We start from the raw sequence: 16,139 nt of genomic DNA, 5'->3' as shown, positions 1-16,139 counted from the left end.
CAGAAGAGACAGTATTACTTTATATCTATGTTACCAGACTAGGATTAAAAAGAAGATAAATGAATTCAGAAACATAGACACTTGTTCATGGGCACCATAGCTTATTAAACCAAGGTTAGGAACATATGTATCAAGTTCAATTGCTGAGCTGAGATCCAAATCTGAGATTATTCCAAATTAAAATAAACCAGTTTATTAGTAAAGTTTCTCCCTTTACTTCTTCTTTTTTTTTTTAATGTTTATTTATTTTTGGACAGAGACAGAGCATGAATGGGGGAGGGTCAGTGAGAGGGAGACAAAGAATCCGAAGCAGGCTCCAGGCTCTGAGCTGTCAGCACAGAGCCCGACTCGGGGCTCGAACTCACAAACTGTGAGATCATGACCTGAGCCGAAGTTGGAGGCTCAACTGACTGAGCCACTCAGGCGCCCCTCCCTTTACTTTTTTATAATCTGGACATTTACTCCTGCCATCCCATTTTTTACTGGGAAGTAATTCTAGAGTGCATATTTCCCTTTGTAGTATATGGAAGGGTCATGTGGAGACCTTCTAATTTCAATGTTCTAACAGCAGGTATCATAGGATGTATGAAACCTGATAGTTCCTTGCTGGGAATATTGTGATTCATGTCATTTTAGCTTTGATCCTGGCTAAATTAAAGGATTATTTATGACTTTGTCAGTTTTCTGGTGAGATTATGTTGTAATATTTTTATAAGAAGTGACCCTAGCAGTAGAATTATGGATTCTCCATCAGTTTTCAAATTCATAGTGCAAAGCACAGCTATAAAGCAAAGCTGCATTTCTAGCACTTGTTAATATACTGAAAGCAATGTATGTGTCTGCCCAAACACACAAGTGCTATATAGGTTAAGTTACATTAAACATCAGAAAAGAGTGACTTTCATGGAGGTTTCCTATATGTTCACTGTTTTGGTGTGGGGGAAACTTTATCACTCCCTCTTTCTGTTTATCTACATATAAATCTTTTTCTCATCAATTAAATTCACTTCATCAATGATCTTGGGTGATGGTAGAAGGCTATTAGCCTTTTTAGCCACTTGAAATGAAATTGTTTTCATGAAGTATTTATACAATCCCCAGAGATAGAATTTCTCCCTAAAATAAGGCTGTGACATAGGATTACCCATCTCTGCTAATTCCAGTAATTTAGGCAGCAAGTAATTTTTAACATCTCCTCAATGCCTGGTTCTATTCTAGGTTAATACCTCTATTCTGTATGTGACATACCCTTCCTACATTCAAGGATTTCAAATGGAAACATTAGATGTATAAAAAATAATTATAAAATTACTCCTTTATAGAGGTTTTTGCAAGGTAATAGAATACTAATCTTATTTTTTCTAGATACTATTGGCTCCCTTAATGTGATGCCAAATATATTTGCTTCATCATATAATTGACTCTCACAAAAGTATGTAGATTGCCTGGTCATCAACTGGGGTGCTATGATAGATGACTTTGCCACCCATTTCCACAGAGTTAGGTCAATGCTGGGAAAAAGAGCCCATGCTTTTTGAATGTCTAAGTTGCCATCTTATCCAGATTATCACCTATCACATTAGATGTCTTCTTTTGTTTTATTTTTTATTTTTGGGACAGAGAGAGACAGAGCATGAACGGGGGAGGGGCAGAGAGAGAGGGAGACACAGAATCGGAAACAGGCTCCAGGCTCTGAGCCATCAGCCCAGAGCCTGATGCGGGGCTCGAACCCAGGGACCGCGAGATCGTGACCTGGCTGAAGTCGGACGCTTAACCGACTGCGCCACCCAGGCGCCCCTTGTTTTATTTTTTAAATGTTTATTTATTAAAGAGAGAAAGAGAGAGAGAAAGAGATCGTGAGTTGGGGAGTGGTAGAGAGAGGCAGAGACACAGAATCAGAAGCAGGTTCCAGGCTCTGAACTGTCAGACAGATTCCGACACAGGTCTCCAACTCACAAGCAGTGAGATCATGACCTGAGCTGAAGTCGGATACTCAACCAACTGAACCACCCAGGCGCCCCTAAATGTTTTCTTAATAATGGACATTTGTGGGGCGCCTGGGTGGCGCAGTCGGTTAAGCGTCCGACTTCAGCCAGGTCACGATCTCCCGGTCTGTGAGTTCGAGCCCCGCGTCGGGTTCTGGGCTGATGGCTCGGAGCCTGGAGCCTGTTTCTGATTCTGTGTCTCCCTCTGTCTCTGCCCCTCCCCCGTTCATGCTCTGTCTCTCTCTGTCCCAAAAATAAATAAACATTGAAAAAAAAATTAAAAAAAAATAATAATGGACATTTGTTAGCTCCAAAATAATCTGTCTTCTATCATTAAAAATCCTGCCCATACCCAATTGATAGCACTCATAACATGGTTTCTGTGTGACATAGAAACTACTGACTTGTAACTTCTGTCTACATCTGGAAGACTTGGGTTAGGACTAGAAAAAAACTAATGATGTCAAATACTCAGTATGTTTTTTTTTTTTTTTTTTTTTTTTTTTTTTTTTTTAATATTTACTACTATGTCAACAATTCTGAAGGGTCTGAGATTTTTACCCTAGGCAAGCTAAAATGTGAACCTGTTAAAGCTTCTTAGATTCTGACAGAAGACCCACAACTCCTGGATCAGACACAGAAGATGTTATTAGTCATGTCACAGCAGGCAGCATGAGTTTCCTGTTCATATTCTTCTCCTTGTCCTACTTACCCCCAAATCATGTGGAGGCAATGCACAGGCAGGTCTAGGTGGAAGCTACATACACAGTGAATTTGTATTCACACTGAGGAAACTCAAGCTTGAGTCTACTAAAAAATCTTCCCAAACTCTGCCCCTAAGGAAGACATTATCGTTACAGTTTTGGCCAAGAGAAAAAAATACTCTCTGCTCTAGAAGGTGGCATTATCTCTGTCTTCCAAGGCTGTGAGCTATATAAATATTCTTGAAGAAAAGTCCAGAATAAAAACTGACACAAGAAGTATAGGAATGCAGTGGAGAAATGCCTCTTGTTCAACAAATTTCAGGGCCTACAAGAGGACTTGCAGACACTCTTTAAAATGTCACGTGTATTTGTATATATTTCATTATATCTGTTCTTACAGATATAAGCAATGCCTAACAGCTATTACGAATGATAATGATATACAGTAATGACATTGATGTAGATCAATAACAGCAGTAAATATAACAAGATGAAATTATCCCAGGAGGTTGGCTCTATTGGTTTTCAAACAATTGTTCACAGTCTGTCATGAAAAATGAGAATAAAACTTTGGACGTTGTCATCATGTAGTTTTGAAAAGTGCCAACTTTGTATTTGCAAATATCATTTAAAAATAACCAACTACCACACATATTTTAAACCATGTTTAAAACCAGTTTGGAAATTTTGCCTATTTGCATTCATTCCATAATGATCTAAATATCACTTGAAAAACATTTGAACTCTTAACAGACTTAAAGACCTTATCTCTAAATTGATTATGTCAAAGAATATTTAGTTTAAAAATACTAATTTGGGGGAGAGAAGTTTGTCCTTCCCTAGACACCTTGCTCTTCTTTAATATAATTATAATTGTGCAGAAGCAGCTATAATTTCACCCTTGTATATGGATATCCTTGATCATTTCTTAAAACTGTCAATTGGGTTTATTTGATCAAATAACCATGTGAAAGCCAAGTTTTTTAAATTGGTGGGATTTTATCAGGAAAAAAAAAAGATGGTTTCTGGGATTTTCTAGTCCTCAAGCTATCAACCAAATTGATGTGATACATCATAGAAGTAAACTATAGAGAGACTACAGGAAATCTTAAAGCTGAACTTAAGTTTGGGAGAAAACTGATTGCATCTCAAATTAGTTTTCTTATCTGATTAGATTTTTTTAACTGAGATTGTTGACCATTAGGCTTAATCACTATAGAATAGAAATTAATCAAACCACTCTTCATTAAATGCCCAGTTCTAAGCTGAGCTTATATGGAGTCAAAGAAGAAATTATACCACCCTCAACAATCTTAGGGTCCAATTGACCAAATTTGGGACTCAAGTTAGGAAAGTTTGCATGCTATCGGTGATCGATTGTAGAGATTTTGAGAGAGTTCTGTTGTAGAAAAGGCCAGACATATCCCAGTACTTCCACTTTGCTTTGGTTACTAACCCTCACAACTAGTTGCTACTCAGAGTTCAATGGGAGAACCAATGATTTGCCCTCTTTGGTTTTAAATTGTTGTCGTTTCCTATTTGGAGCTTGTTCTATATAGATAACAATTTACTTTTTTTTTTCTTTTTTTTTTACTTTCAAGTGACCTTACAGAAATGACATCATTAGAGAAATTGCTGCTTCAGCATTTTGTTATTGAAAAAGGATTAGAATTAAAAAGGAGATAAAATTACTCTCAGTTCCTGCATATAGTGTCTGCCTGTCTGAGAGGGGATAGAAGAAACACAGGCTTACCTTTATTTGAATTGAATATTTCATTCACTGTACTGATTAGTTTTTACACTTAAGGCCTTAAGCAAGATTCTGAATTTAATGGGCAGTTTTTCTTTTCCAACCACAGGAAACCTCATGTCTTGTGCTTCACTGCATAACTCTCTGAAGTAGATTCTCCACAGTTAAGGTTGAAGGGTCATATTCCCTCTTCCATTCTTTGGAGCAGGGAAAATGCAAGGATTAAGGGAGTGCTGACACCAGTGTTCTGGAAATGCCATATATGTTTTCCCAATATCCCATATTATTGACTTGTATATAGGTTTTGTGATCATTCATTTATCAGTTCAAATGAGTTGTCCAAAATAAAGTTTAAAGCCATCAGGTGGAAAGATTGGGTTTGTTTCTCCTAACAATAATCTTACTTTTGATAATTCAACACCTTTTTTGGTCCATGAAACATAAACCATTTACTTTAACCATTGCTACACATTCCTGTCTCTTTGTAAACTCTATTGAATCCACTCAAAGTGAACAATAACAATCATCATAATACTTTGTTTTTAAATTTTTTTAGTGTTTAGTTATGTTTGGAAGAGAAAGGCTGGGGGGGGGGGGGGAAGAGGCGAGGGGGAGGGGCAGAGAGAGAGGGAGACACAAAATCCAAAGCAGGCTCCAGGCTCTAAGCAGTCAGTACAGAGCCCAACACGGGGCTCAATCTCAAGAACAGTGACATCATGACCTGAGCCGAGATCTGACATTCAACCCTCTGAGCCACCCAGGTGTCCCTAACACTTACAATTTGTGAATAAATCACAATGAACTGAATTCCTAACACTTGATTAGAGAACATGGAGTATTCAGAGAAAATACTGCATAGAATCTGGATGTACAATGAGATAATTTTGATTAACTTAATAGTTCCATGAATACCTAACCAGACCTGAGTTTTTCTCCCACTTGCAGACCAGCAAAGTAAATGTGACTACCATGGCTGTGTTATTGCCTTGTCTTTTCACTTTGATTAATTTTGGGTGCACTTATCTGTAAAATGAAGGTAGTAAAATTTTTTACCATGCCTACCCTGTCAAGGGTCATGAAGATAATTGAGATTATGAATGAATGCCCTTTAAAAAGTAAAACTACATGCTCAACATGAATATGAGGTGGTATTATGTTATTATTGTTATTAGTGATTATTTTGGTGACAGTTTAAAATCTTTAAAATTCTTAGTAGAATAATTATTTTCAGAAAAACTTACCTTTTTCTCATTTCTAGAGATGGTTGTCACTACAATGTTAAGATGTCTTTATATTTTCAATAAAATGAATCAATATTTTTGTTATTAAAATGAAGTTTGCATTGTAATGAACTGAACATGGCTAGTATTGTTCTTATGACTTTGATTTTTTTTTTTTTTAACTCTAGTTAATTCTGGAGAAGTATTGCCTCACATATGTAAAGCTGGAGAGTTCCGCTGTAAAAACAGACACTGTATCCAAGCTCGCTGGAAATGTGATGGTGATGATGACTGTCTAGACGGAAGTGATGAAGATTCAGTAAATTGCTGTATGTTTTCCTTCAAGTAATATTACATTTTCCTGAGTCTTTTGAAAAATCTAAAAATATCTTTGATAAAGAATTAAACTCAGTTTTTTTTTCCTTAGTCTACAGAGAGTAGATTTTAGATTGTCTTCTTGCATGGTTTTAAAGAACTGTTTTTCTCATCCTTTTCCATCTTTAATATTACCATTTTAACTAGAAGTCCTTTTTACCATATTACCATATTACTATATGGTAATATTACCATATTATAATATTTTTATATAATAATAATAATTTATTGTAATATATTTTATTACAATATATTGTAAATATATTTATTGTAAAATAATATATTGTAATAATAATTACAATATTACCATCATACCGTATTACCATATGGACCAGAAGTCCATATTACCAGAAGTCCTTCCTTCCCTCCTTTATACTGTCAGTGCCACCACACCATTGTTAAAAAGTTGCTATAGGAGATCCTTCTGGATCTCTGAATTCGAAGATGTGGAAAATCAAATGAAACTCCCTCAAGTCAGAACTACTCACACAGAAGGTCACGATCTACTCCATTTCCCCTTGGCAGCAGAGCCTTGAAGAAGATCCAATGACACAGACATGGTTTTGGAACATGTCATTACCTAACTTCACTGGCTCAGTACATGGTAGGAGACACATATGGGGCACTCCGATAGAAATTCAAGGTTTGATTTTCTTCCCTTTGGCTTCTATTTAGCTGCTTATCATTTCCCATAGTCGGGATAATTTTATGTTTCTGGTTAGAATAAGGAATTGTCCCACTTATATGGAAGTAAAACACTTTGAGAAACACATTAAAAAAATGCTTTGACAATATATTTGATTAGAATCATACTGGAATGGCTTTGAGATATATAAGATTTTTTTACAGTGAGAGAGGTATGTGATTTATATATGTATCTTTGGTATTTTAATTTGACCCAGATAAATTATTTTAAAAAGAAAATTATTTTCCTTTCAATTGATGACATTTTCCAGGGTAAAATGGTTGAGCTAATTGAGTTAATTAACAGTCCATTTTCTTTTCTTTCTTTCTTTTTCTTCTGTTTTTTTTTTTTTTTAAATCAAGACTAAAAATACCGTTTTAAAGATTCTTTGTTAATAATGGACAGAATTGGTCTGGGCGTCTATATAATGCAACTATATGCATTTAGGGATAAAACCCAAATATGAGCTCTTAAAAAATATTGTGTGTACATAATATAGAAATTGTAATTAATACATGAATTGAACACTATTTTCCCTTAATTTTCAAACATGGACTCTGACTTCAACATTATGTGCTTCATATTTTCAACCTTATTAATATCTATATTATAAAGTGTGAAACCATAAATAACACATCAAATACTAGGTTGATACAATTATACAAAAACTTCAGAATGGAGGAGCATTTCATCTAAGGAGAAAGTGTTTTTTCTCTACTTTTTGACACAAATGGTGTAGTTTTTATTGAGTAAATTGATTGCCTCATTCCTTCTGACTCATAATGTTTATTCATGGCTTTAGTGAATGCTCCCTGCATATCAGCTTCCAGCATAGTCACAGAGCACCTGTACAGAACACGAGTATTTCATCACGATAGTCATGCAGTAGTCCTTAGGTCCGTGCTTCCCTCTGTGTGATTGTTCTTTTCACCAACTCACAAAGAAACTAATTTCCTCTATGAGCATATGGGGCATTACATTTGTACTGTTAATTGTAGTGTTAAAATTCCTCGTCAGGATTTTTTTCTTGATTATTTTCATAACTTTCCATACCACCACCCAAGCCTATGCCGTGGGCTTTTCCTTCAGTCCTTTATTTCACATATAATCCATATTCAACTCTAAATAATTAATTTTTATCTTTACCATCTCTCAGTCCTCACTGGCTAAATTAGCCTCCTATCCTAGATTAACTCAGCACGTGCCCTGCTATTATTCCTACCACTATTGCTCCCTTAATTAAAGCCCACTTTCCATACTGTTTCCCGAGTTACCAGTATTTATAGAATGAAGTCTAATCTCATTATTTCAGTAAATCTATAACTAACAAAAAAAATCCACTGACTGTATATAAAACACTGCATGTCATGACTCATGTTTACATTTTCAGCCTTACATGCCTATCATCATACACTTATAATCTTTGTTCTTATCAATTTGGACTACAAGTAGATCTCTAAAAAAATGTCCTCCTGTTTCTCTCATGTGTAACACTCTAATCTATGGAAATCACCATAGTTTCCCATTACCTTTATAGGGAAGTCTCTTGTGAACATCAAAAAATCTTCTCTATATAGCCCAGTTGGAGTTAAACATCTCATGTGTATTTCTTTATCATGTTAGTTAACCAACAGTATCACAATCATATGCTGCCTTATCTTGGTGAATATCTTTATGAGGAGACACATTATGTGGTAACATCTTTGTAGTCTCAGAGTGTAACACAGCACCTCACACCTGGAGAAGAGATCATTAAACAAATGGGGCAATGGAGCACTAAACCTCTCAGGCCTCTTTCCAGCGAGATGGTATCTTTTCTAAACTTGCAGTGATTCAGACCAGCATTATAATCCTGAGATTCCATGGTTAATATTCCAACACTGTGTAATTCATTTCAGGAGATTATTTACATTTTAAATACTCATAAGGTTTGACTTTGAATTCTGTTATCATTCGATTTTCTATCATTTAGCTTCTCAATTCAAATTGCAGGACTATGAGTTGTATTTATGCCTCCTTTTTGAACTCTGAATTACACCATTGATGAAAACTGCAAAGGTCCTTGATCAAGCTTCACCGAAATATTTTTGCATAATCTTGGTACTTTAAAATGTTGACCATCTAACATATTGAATGACTTTCATTCTCATGAGCAACTATTCTTGCTCAACTCCCTGAAGTGAGTAGAAAATGTTAACCATGCTCAAATGCCAGGAAACATAAGGCTTTTCCCCCTATTTTTTTCACTATGCATAATAAAAACTTTCTAAAAAGTGATAAAGCCACTCTCTCACCTAAGGTACTTTAAGATACAGTGTTTTATAGAAACTTGCTGGAAAGGCATACATTTGCTATGCAACAGCATGATAAAATGGCTATTTTTCAAATTCTAAGTAAAACTAATACCAAAATTTATTTTTATCATACAGAAGTGCAACTACTGGGCACAAGGAAAATTACTTCAAAAAGAATGTGAAGTGGTGAAACAAATACTGAGGAGCATGCCAATTCAGTTAGGAATTTAGCCTCCAGGATGCAGGAAAATAATCACAGAAGGTTAACTTTAAGATGGCCTCCTGCTGTGTTTAGATATTGGAGGTTTAATCCTTAGCTGTGCACAGCTTCCCATATGAGGATTGGTCTTGTCCTCAGTATATCTTGCGGATGCATGTTTATTTTTTGTACTAGGGATAAAAACTCATGATGCTCATTTTCATTATTAAAATTATGCAGGATCTCATATTTAGCATCAACTCCAAGTCACAAATGATGCATTTTTTTTTCCTTCCAGTCCTAAGAAACATTGGACAAAGCATAACCAAATTAGGCTTATTTAATATTTCAATAAGTACTGAGTGGATGTGTGGCTTAAGAAAATGTATTTTTAATATATGATTGAATTATTTGATACATATTTGTTATGTTTCATATTAAAATATGAGGTATTTCAAATATGTTTGGCAAAAATTCTGAAATTGAGTCACTGTGATAAGGGATGGGAAACAAACTTAGTGAGATAGTTGATTTTAGTGAAGACATAAATTAATATATTTCCTTTTATGTGAGATTTAATTTCTTGGTGTCTTCATAAAAGTATTATATTTTAACACAGCCTAGAATATTAATACTTTCCTCAAAATATGAAACAATGAATGAAAGAAGCTGTGGCATTAATTATACTATAATAATTACTATGACTTTTCTGTAACTATAACTTAAAATAATCATAATTTATCCAATTTTAAATTAATAACCTTGTTTCTTCTCTTCCTACACCCCTCCCTTCCTTCCCAGTCAATCATAGCTGTCCTGATGATCAGTTTAAATGCAAAAATAATCGCTGTATCCCCAAGAGATGGCTCTGTGATGGAGCTAATGACTGTGGAAGCAATGAAGATGAATCCAATCAAACCTGTGCAGGTAAAGGTTTGCTTGAATATATACATAGATCCCTTCCAAAGTTAGTCTCCATAAAAATGGAGGTCAGTGCTTTGAACTAAGCTGAACCTTCCTAGGGCTGATGATCTTATTATTGTTGTAGTAAATGAATTCAGAGTTGGATGCCACAAAAGCTAGAATACAAATTAACTTTTACTTACTTCTTGGGCATGACTCTGCTTTCCAAAGTAATTTGGCACTTTATCCATATTGGTTGAGTGTCGATATACTACTTGGACAAGACTTGTTCCTGCTAAATCTTAATTGGCATTGGAGGTTAAGGTTTGTTAGCATGTTGTGATATAGGCCATCTCACAAGGAGAACTGGTGTGTGTGTGTGTGTGTGTGTGTGTGTGTGTGTGTGTGTGTGTGTGTGTGTGTTTTGTTTTGTTTTACATTAAAAAATTATGTATTTATTTTATTTAGTCTGCTACAGAATACCTCTGTAAATAGTTTTCTTTTCCTGGGACATTATTTATGTGGGTATAATTTTTTTTTTCATGAAAGTCCCGAGATCATGAAGCCTATTTACATTGCCATATAATTTATCCCACTGTAATAAATCTGTGAATCCCTAATCAAATTCTCTTTGAATGAGAATATATAGCTTGTGGTACAGGTTACAACAGATTGCCAGAAAGGTCATGATTAGTCAGATAAGTGTTGAAAAATAATATTGACTCGCAGCAGCCTAGAGCTACTTTTTAAACAATGAAAAGAACTGTATTTGATGACTCATGTTGATACGATTAGTAAATTTTTTTTCAATCATTACATAATGCAATGTCAAAATGTATCAACTCTTCCCCTCCTCTATTTTCCAAAATAAGTCTCACTAAATAAAAATTATTACAACCAATTACTGAAAACTGTAAAGGCAGCATGTGGAGAAAAGACCCAAAGCTCTTGAAGCCTGGTTTGTACTCTAGTTTGGGCCACTGGTTTTCTCTTGGAAAAGCTTGTACTTTTGTGCAGTGCTATTTCCCTGTATACTTCTCTCTGCTCTCCCAGAGTATGAATTAACTAGAAAATATTTCCTTAACAGATTTTCATCATTTACTAAACAACAATGAAAGAGCAAAACAGTTGCCATTCCATAATCCTAACCTGCATCTTATATCCAGTTCTTTATCCACAGTTACATATTAGTGAGGATCCTGGGAGATTCTCTTGTCCCTATTGTCTCTGCTTCAGTATTTTAGAGTGATTATTTTCAAGATACTTTGTGTGTCATGGAAGGCTGTTTTACAAAGGACTACCTAATCAAAAGGAACCCCTAGAGACCCTCTAGTCCTAGCCTCTCCCTTCGAGCCCATTCATTTCATAGCCAAGGCATGGGAGAAAGCACTTGCCTTAACTCACATCATTGGTAAGAGTTTAGGGGAAACTCGATGTATGATTAATTCTCCAAGCCTATAATTTTGTTATCAAACTGTATTATTCTATCAGTTAGAATTTTAGGTATGGTCAATTTGATTTTGCCCAGATTGTTCTTACAATTATGACTATGATTTATAATGAAGCGTCTTTCTAAGCTGGTACAATTTTATTATTTTTTAATGTTAAGGTATAATCCTGAGACTATGTTTCATCACATCCTAAACAGATAGGTCTGTTTTCACTTTAAAAGAAAAAGCATTGCTGACTCAATTCATAATACCATGTCTTTTTCATTTCTACTAGACTTTTAGAATCTGCTTGTTTCTACATGAGTCTTAAAGGCACATTTGGGATTTACTAGCTACTTATAAATCAATCTTATTTAATCTTAATTAGTGAGATTTCTAGGAAACCCTATACCTGTGGTCCACTAGGAAATAGGGCACAATCTTTTTGCACCTCAAGTGCCACTTTTAGTGATGCCAGCTGAAGTCTGCCAGTCAGGACCAGGTCTTCTTTACAGTATATTTATAGTGGATATTATGGTCTCTGTATGCCTTAAGAAACTGAATAAGGAGAAAAACAAATATGCCTTTTAGCTTTGAAAATTAAGTATATTGTTAGGTTACAATATATTTTCATTTTGTTTGACCAAAATAAATAAATATGTCACATAGTTAATCATACTGAAAAAAAATATGGCAAATTCATTAGATAATTTCCCTGTCTGGGCCATTACTATATATAGTTACATACATGGAAAAATATCATAGATAAAGGATTTTCCAAAGGGTGGGATTATTTTGTAATTGAATCCATTGTCCTGCACCTTTTATCATTGTGAGTACTTTATATCTAAAATAAAATCCTATCCTATAAGAAGCTAATTTCTTGTTTTGTTCCTTTGGTATTTCTCCATGAATCTGCTAATTCAATAAATATCTATCATGACATTGGATATAAAATAAGGAAAAATACAGTATATCTTTCCTTAAAAAGCTGAATGAAGATGGGGAGAAAACATGTAAACAGGTCATTCTAATGCGAAAATCAAAATGAGCTACAAATAGAAGCACAAGAAAACTAATTTAGTCTTTGTCTATCTGGGAACACTTCCTGAGGGAGGTGATATCCAAGCTAAGCCTTGGAAAGAAAAAAAAAAAAAAAAAAAGAGAGAGAGAGAAAAAGGAAAAGGAAGACAAGGAGAAAGAGATGTGTATAATAGTTCAAGTCATTTAAGGAGGAAAAATAATCTGATAAAATTAATCATTGACAAGATTGTGGAATAAAAGGAACCATCATACACTCTTGGTGGTTATATAAATTGTTTTTCTACATTGAAAAGCATTTGATCATATCCATAAATGCAGACACATACATACCTTCAAGTCTATAATCCCATTTCTAGATTTATACTGTTAATACCTATGTACAAAGGGATTCAAGTAAGAATTTCATTGTTCTAATGCTGGTAATATTGAGAAATTAGAAACAATTCAAATGACCATTATCAGGAAAAACAAATATATGTATATCCACTATATATGAAATTATAAAACTATATATATATATATATATATATATATATATATATATGGCTATATAACACCAAATATATGTATATTCACATATATAACACATATTGTTTTATATTCACATAATACAATGCCCTTCATACTTAAAATGAATGAACAAGAGCTTAAATAGCAACAGAAACTAATTTCAAAATGAACGTTAACCAAAAGTGGACAGATTATAAGTGATTTAGTACCATTTATATGAAATATAAAAATATAAAACAAATTATATGTGTTTATTGCTTTATAAATGGAAATATGGAAATAACAATATGGATTATTAAATATGGAAATAAAAATGGAAATATGGAAATAAAAATAAGAAATTAAGAATAGTAGTTACATATAAAAAGAGAGAGAGGGAGATATATGATTGGAAAAAATTACATAGGAGGTTTTAAATATAACTATAATACATTTTTCTGAAAAAAAAAACAAAAAATAGTCTGTAGTAAACATAGGAAAAAAAAGATTTGATAGAGCTATATGATTGTAGACAGGTGTTAATATTATTATGTCTTATATTTTTCTATGTGATAGAAATATTTCACTGCGAAAAAAAAGGAACGATTGATTGGCATAGTTGCTGAGGGTGAGGTCAAGTCCATAGAGGATGGTAGGGGCTTGGAGGGTATGTCTGGAAGAGGAAACAGCCTATGTACAGCAGGCAGAAAAGAGCTGGCAGGCAGGAGCTTGGTGCTTGTTCTTCCTCACAAAAAGAAGATATGTTTCTGTACTTATGAGAGAGACCCAGAGGCCAAAGATGAGAAGTAGTTTCAAGTCTTTTTCCTCATAGCCGCTGATGATGATACTTAGATGAAAGCCTAGCCAATTTCAGATGAGACTTTTTCCCCACAGTATGGAATTGTAATTAGATTACATAATATTTATTCTTCTCACATCTTTCACAAATTTTGAGTAAACTTAAACTAAATAGATACAATTGAATTAAGAAAACCTGATATATTAAAGATGAAACTTCTTTACAAGATAAATTGAAAAGTATGTTTTGATATGACATATGTTTTGTTTAAGTAGAATGCTTTGATTAAAATACAGCAAAGGTTAGGAATAATGTGTGAAGCTCTCTTGTCTTCTTCCTCCTTATTGTTCCTGTGCATTGTGGGATTTCTCACTGCTACAGGACAGCAGGAGCAGTATAATTAGTGATGAGTAGAAAAAATTCACGTTGTGACAGTGGATTTCTCACTCACTGCTAGATAAACAATTCCACTGAAGAAGTGTAAATTTCCTCTTCATTACAGCAGCATTTGCTACAAAATTAGATTGCTCTGGGGCTGCTCTGCTAATCTCACCTCCAAACTAATTTAGAAATGATGGTGACAAGAACTGAAAAAGTAAAGGTTGTATCTTTATGATATAAATCCAGTGATTAGAAAGTGATGTTTTAGTCAATCTGATTATATCATAGAGACAGACAGTACTTATAGATTTATAGAATGAAGCATTTTTTTTCTTATGTGAAATTACTTAAATTTCCTTGGTGGACTAAGCAGAGGATTTGTCCATGATTAGAATGGACAAAAAATTCATATATTCTCAGGGCATACTATTCCTCAGTAATAAGCCAGTAAATACTCTTTGGTGTAATAGGTCATAACCGTTCCTTACGCTTCTGAGTTAGTGAGGTGACACATACATTCCTACACCACACACAATGCGAAACAGGTCCTTAGGAGTTCTCATTCTCCTCTATAATCATCTTAGCGATCCTCATGAAAGAAATCTGAGAAAACTTTGCTAAAATGAAGCCTGAACGACAAGGAGTACTGTGACATTAAAAAAAAAAAAAAATCAGATAAAAGAATGTTGGAATATTGGGATATTTAATATATTCTTATTATGAGTCAATTAGAATTTAATGGAGATGAAATGAAGCTACGTAATTCTATATCCTTCTTTAAAGCAAAAACACAAGAAAGACTGAGGAATGAAATAGGTTGGGAATGAGGGAAGACAGGAGAGTTGTAGGAAAGAATGAAAAGTAGAGAAAAGAGAGAGAAAGGAGAGAAAAAAGGAAAGAAGAAGGAAGAAGGGAAAGAGGGAAATAATGAGGGAGAGCTGGAAGAAAAAGAGAGAAAGAATTGGAAAAAAACAGAACAAAACAAAACAAACCTTTCTTATTAAATTTCTCCTGAATCTCAAAAGGTAAAGAGCATTTACTGCAATCAGTGAAACAATACAGACATGTAAGAAACATGAATCTTCCTCATACCTCCATGCCCTCTCTTCCCACCAAGTGAACTAAATGCCAACGTCTTCATTCTTCTCTAGGCTAATCCATATATATATATATATATATATATATATATATATATATATAGACTACGTACGTGTGTGTGTGTGTGTGTATTTCAAGTAGATATAGTTTTATTGAAATTACCTAGGAACTCTGTTGATTTAGTCTAAATGTTAGAATAATTTCACAGAAAATCTATAGTTAGCCAAATGAGACAACAAATATTTAATCCTGCTTGAAATGTCAACATTGAAAACTTCAGCAGTATACATGTTTGTTGAGATACTTAAAATCTAATAATGTAAAATAAACACTCTACTTGCAAAAAGGGAAAACTCAAATATTATGTGAAATGTTTTAGATTCAGAACCCTTGTCCATATAAACAAAGCAGAATACATAGTGTAATAATTTTATGGAATTTCTAATTTATAGACACTGAGGATAGAAATGGTACATTGAATCTAATATGTCCAATCAAACCAGTAATTTTTCATTTTTCTCAAGTGATCCTTTCAGTGTTCACTAATAATATATATACATTTTAACATAGCAATTACACTTTGCTTAAAAGGAGACAACTAGCATATACCTTTTAAGAAATTATTCTATATGACCTCTGAAACCCTGATTTATGGAGACTCATTTTATTTTATTTTATTAAAATTTTTTTTTAAATGTTTATTTCTGAGACAGAGAGAGAGCATGAGTGAGGGAGGGGCAGAGAGAGAGGGAGACACAGAATCAGAAGCAGGCTCCAGGCTCT

The 16,139-nt window shown here is 34.0% G+C and overlaps 1 protein-coding gene across 4 annotated transcripts in view; it reads left to right on the top strand.

The window, feature by feature from the left end:
• Positions 1 to 16,139, top strand: part of LRP1B (LDL receptor related protein 1B) — a 1,910,230-nt gene that overhangs the window by 1,164,004 nt on the left and 730,087 nt on the right. For all 4 annotated transcript variants that reach the window (XM_045479681.1, XM_045479680.1, XM_045479683.1 and 1 more), the window contains exons 16-17: positions 5,848 to 5,988; positions 10,014 to 10,139. In XM_045479681.1, the coding sequence (XP_045335637.1) occupies positions 5,848 to 5,988; positions 10,014 to 10,139 (267 nt within the window). The remainder of the gene's footprint in view (positions 1 to 5,847; positions 5,989 to 10,013; positions 10,140 to 16,139) is intronic.

Source organism: Leopardus geoffroyi, chromosome C1 (genome assembly GCF_018350155.1).
Source record: "Leopardus geoffroyi isolate Oge1 chromosome C1, O.geoffroyi_Oge1_pat1.0, whole genome shotgun sequence".
NCBI lineage: Eukaryota > Metazoa > Chordata > Mammalia > Carnivora > Felidae > Leopardus > Leopardus geoffroyi.
This window is presented reverse-complemented; position numbering and strand designations above follow the sequence as displayed.